Source organism: Diutina rugosa (genome assembly GCF_008704595.1).
Source record: "Diutina rugosa strain CBS 613 chromosome Unknown scaffold71_size45150, whole genome shotgun sequence".
Taxonomy (NCBI): domain Eukaryota; kingdom Fungi; phylum Ascomycota; class Pichiomycetes; order Serinales; family Debaryomycetaceae; genus Diutina; species Diutina rugosa.
Window position 1 is genome coordinate 1 of NW_022995106.1, and position 3646 is coordinate 3646.

General features: G+C 54.7%; 2 protein-coding genes across 2 annotated transcripts; one reads left to right on the forward strand and one right to left on the reverse strand. All coding sequences in view use genetic code 12, as the record gives it.

Annotated features, from left to right (window-relative positions):
- Positions 1-278: 278 nt before the first annotated feature.
- On the forward strand, positions 279-1895 carry DIURU_001863 (LMBR1 domain-containing protein; the record flags this gene model as incomplete). Its single annotated transcript, XM_034154453.1, has 1 exon — positions 279-1895. The coding sequence occupies one exon, from the start codon at positions 279-281 to the stop codon at positions 1893-1895; it is 1617 nt and encodes a 538-aa protein (XP_034013318.1).
- A 209-nt stretch (positions 1896-2104) lies between these two features.
- Positions 2105-2383, reverse strand: DIURU_001864 (uncharacterized protein; the record flags this gene model as incomplete). Its single annotated transcript, XM_034154454.1, has 1 exon — positions 2105-2383. One exon carries the CDS (start codon positions 2381-2383, stop codon positions 2105-2107), a length of 279 nt encoding a protein of 92 aa, XP_034013319.1.
- Between the last annotated feature and the right edge of the window lie 1263 nt (positions 2384-3646).

Sequence of the window (3646 nt, forward strand, 5' to 3'; positions counted from 1 at the left end):
GAGGGGGGATGGGGTGGTGGGGAGGAAGCAAGTATACGAATGGGGGCTGGACCCCCGACCGCCGGTGTCGGCAGAAGAGGCTTTTGGCGAGAGATACATGGCAAATTGGCCCGCGGTGGCACAGCAAGCACTGAACGCTCGCACTAAATAATTGGTAGAGTCAAGAGTGCCCAGATGGTAGCGCCGTAGATAGTGTGAAAAGTGCTCGCATGGTAGCGCCGCAAGTGCTGTCACCGTTTGAGGTTTAGTGCGGCGCAAATGTAACGTAGCATTTACCGATGTGGGTGTTTATCCTCGGCCTCTGTGTGGTGGCGCTTCTATCTGTCGTTGGCGTGGCTCTCTGGGTCAATCTCCGCAAGAACTCCCTCGTGCTAAAAGCCAGCGTCCTCGTGGCGGTGTTTATCCCGCTTTCGATCGTCGTGTTGTTGCCGACGGATTGGGTCAACCACAACCGCCCCCAGCCGCTTGCCGGGCTCGATGTCGGCGAAACCACCTACTTGTGGCTCTGGAGAAGCGCCTACTGGGTGACGTTCGCCCTTACCTGGCTTGTACTCCCCATGGTGTTGGAGTTCTATCGCAGTGGCCACTACCACCCGATAGCGCGGATAAAGGACGCGTTCCGGGCTAATTTGAAGTTCCAGCTCATGATGCTTGGCTTGGGGATATTGTCGGCCGTGTACTTCATGGCAGAGGTGGGATTAACGCTCGGACACTTTAAACTGATGGTAATGGGCCTCACTCATATTTACTCGTTGGTGCTTACATTATGGCTCATGGCACACTCACTAGTGCTGATCCCTCGCCAGCTGTGGACGACGGCGCTGCCAGTACTGAGACTCAACTACTTATACCAGCGAGTGGTGCCGTTGGTGGACAAATTGGACGATACCCGCACCGGGTTCCGCGACGACATTTTGCGGGTGATGATGCTTGCCAACAACTTTGCCAACGAGCTCGAGTATCGGGACTGGATCTTGCTGCTTGAACGGCGGATTCCCGATGAGCTTAGGACCCAGTTGGAAAGGGAGTACCGCAGCGAAGAACCCCACTTGTTGGTGCCCTCAGTCGACGAAAACTATATGGTGAGCTTAACGCAAAAGTTTAACCGTCACCACGATAATTTGGTCGCCTACCAATCGGAATACACTAAGCTTTTGCTCGATATCACTCGCTTGGAAGACCTGTTGGGCCATGATCCTCATTCAGTGGTGTACCGGTTTGCCACGCTGAACCCTAAACGCACCTACTACTGGACCGTCTACGGACGCCCCAACTTAATGAGAGTGGTAGCCGTCGTTCTGGCGGTGCTCTCAGTGACCATATTGTTCCTGGAGATGGTCCACCTGACCAAAGTGTCCCCCGTCAATGTTGTGGTCACCCGCCTCGCCGGCTACGCCCAGTGGATGATGATGATCTTCGTGTACTGCTACATGCTTGTGTGTGCGCTCTCGCTGCTTACCTCGGTCAAAGTGTTCAACGTCTACCATTTAGTGCCGCACGACCTGGACCCGGTGCTGGCGCTGTGGTACGCGATGTACGTGGCCCGGACGCTGTTCCCGCTCGCCTACAACTTTTTGGGGTTGCTCGTGCTGCGGACGCTGGTGTTCGAGCAGTGGTACGGCGCCCTGTTGGGGCTCACCGGCTTATTCCTGGCGCTCAACGAGTGGTTGCCCCGGCTCATTCTAGTGCCTATTTTGATGCTGGCGTTCAACGTGTACCACCGGGTGAAGAAGCGGGTGGGGTTCATGGAGTGGTTTGACGACGACAGCGATGCTGAGGCCGACGAGAACCGGTCGCTTGAACTGCCACGGGACACTCGCCACGAGCACGTGATCGCCGAGGCCAAGCGGCTAGTGGAGCGGGAGATGCACCGGCGCACTCGTACCACTGCCTAAAAGCCCATTGGTCCAATAAACAACTATACCCCTGGGGTCATTTGCTTTCTACAAATGGTTAATGGAATGTCGATTAAAAGTACTGTCGTTGTCTATCGCTCTATTAAGGATGCATGAAAAATAATAATAATAATAGTCGTCGTGTCGTCGCTTCGTCTGGCCCGCAGAGATCCTGGCACGCTGAGGGATATGGGGAGAGATACCACAAACTACTCGTCGTAATAGTAGTCGTCGTCGCTGTCGCTGTCATCGTCCAGCTCCAGCTCCAGCGCCAGCGCCAGCAACCCCTCCTCGTCCAGCAGCAGCTCGAGCTCGACGATCTCGTGCTCCTCCTGCTGCTGCTTCACCTCGGCGCGGTACTCCAAGTACAAGCGGTCAAGCATGTTGGCCTGGCACACGAGCTTGCGCAACGGCGAGTAGGGCAGGGCGGCGTCCTTGACGAGCTTGGCGTGAACCTGGGCCACCATCTGGTACTTTAGCTGGCTCATTATGTTTGGCGGTAAACGTGTGGTATGGAAAAGGTAAGGGACGAGTAAAGTGTTTTGGGGTCAGTGGAGGGCTGGCTAAGAGGCAGAGTCTCTTTGGCCACAGACACTGAGCTGGTGGGTTGAGTAAGGGAAAAGCGGTGGTGATGGTGCATCCTTATATGTTCACAGAGCCCCTCAAACCGGTGCTGCAAGCGTCGATGTGGAGACCGATGGCCAGAAAATATCGTTTAAATTGTTGACGCACGCGCGCCTATTTGCCCTGCACCCATGGCCGAGACCAAACAACGGCTCCCTTTACCATGTAAACGGGTGAGACAGGGGTCGGTACTGCTGCTAGCGACGCTAGTTTTACCGGAAACCATAGAAACCGAGGCCGGCGCCCGCTCGCTGCCGTTTTCACGCCATTTCTCTCACGATACACCTCATAGTTCGGCTGCACCTGGGGCAACCACAGTTGCAGGATGGGTCGTCCTGCGTGGGGAGTTAAATGAAGGTCGCTGTATGCCCGCATCCAGCAGCGCCTTCGACGCCTACACCCTCTGCACGTTTGCAAAAAATATCCACTTTTGTTAGCTGGGGGTGTCGCCCGCAGCCCTCCAGCAGCGGGAGGTGAGCAGCATGCCCGCAGTGGCCTGAAGTTTGCCAAAACAGCATACCCTGTCGAAACGGGTAATGTAGGCCATATCCACAGTATTGGCACCGGGGTCGGCGTGGTCGTTACTACCATTATCCCCGGAAATGGTGAATCAATTGCATAGACAATATTTCTCGGAATAATCAGCCCGGCTTAAGCCACCACATGTAATGGGATTCCGTCTGTAAAGAATTAGCCGCCACCGCTTCGATTACGTCGGCGTTAAGCCACGTCGAGGGTGTATGTGTTTTTTCTCATACGTAAGAGCGGGGCTCCTACCACAAGAGCGATGGAAAATTATTACGACTTTTTGTGTATCGTCCCGAAATATCGGGGGTGAGAACGCTTGATGCAATGTGCGAGCTTTATGCAGCCAAGTGATGGTCTTTGACCAGATTACAATCAGGATGCACCTGCTAATCAGGATGCACCCGTTGATTTCAGGACTCCAACCTCGTATCGGGATGCACCACCATTTGATCGCCGCTAACAGGACGACGCCCTCCATTTTCCCCTCAGTATTTGGTAAGCAGAGGCCTCTTAACCACGGAATATCCATTTCTCGTAACGGAGGGAGGCTTCACCCCAGTGGAGACAGTGTTGAGCCCCTACCTAGCAATTAACCCACT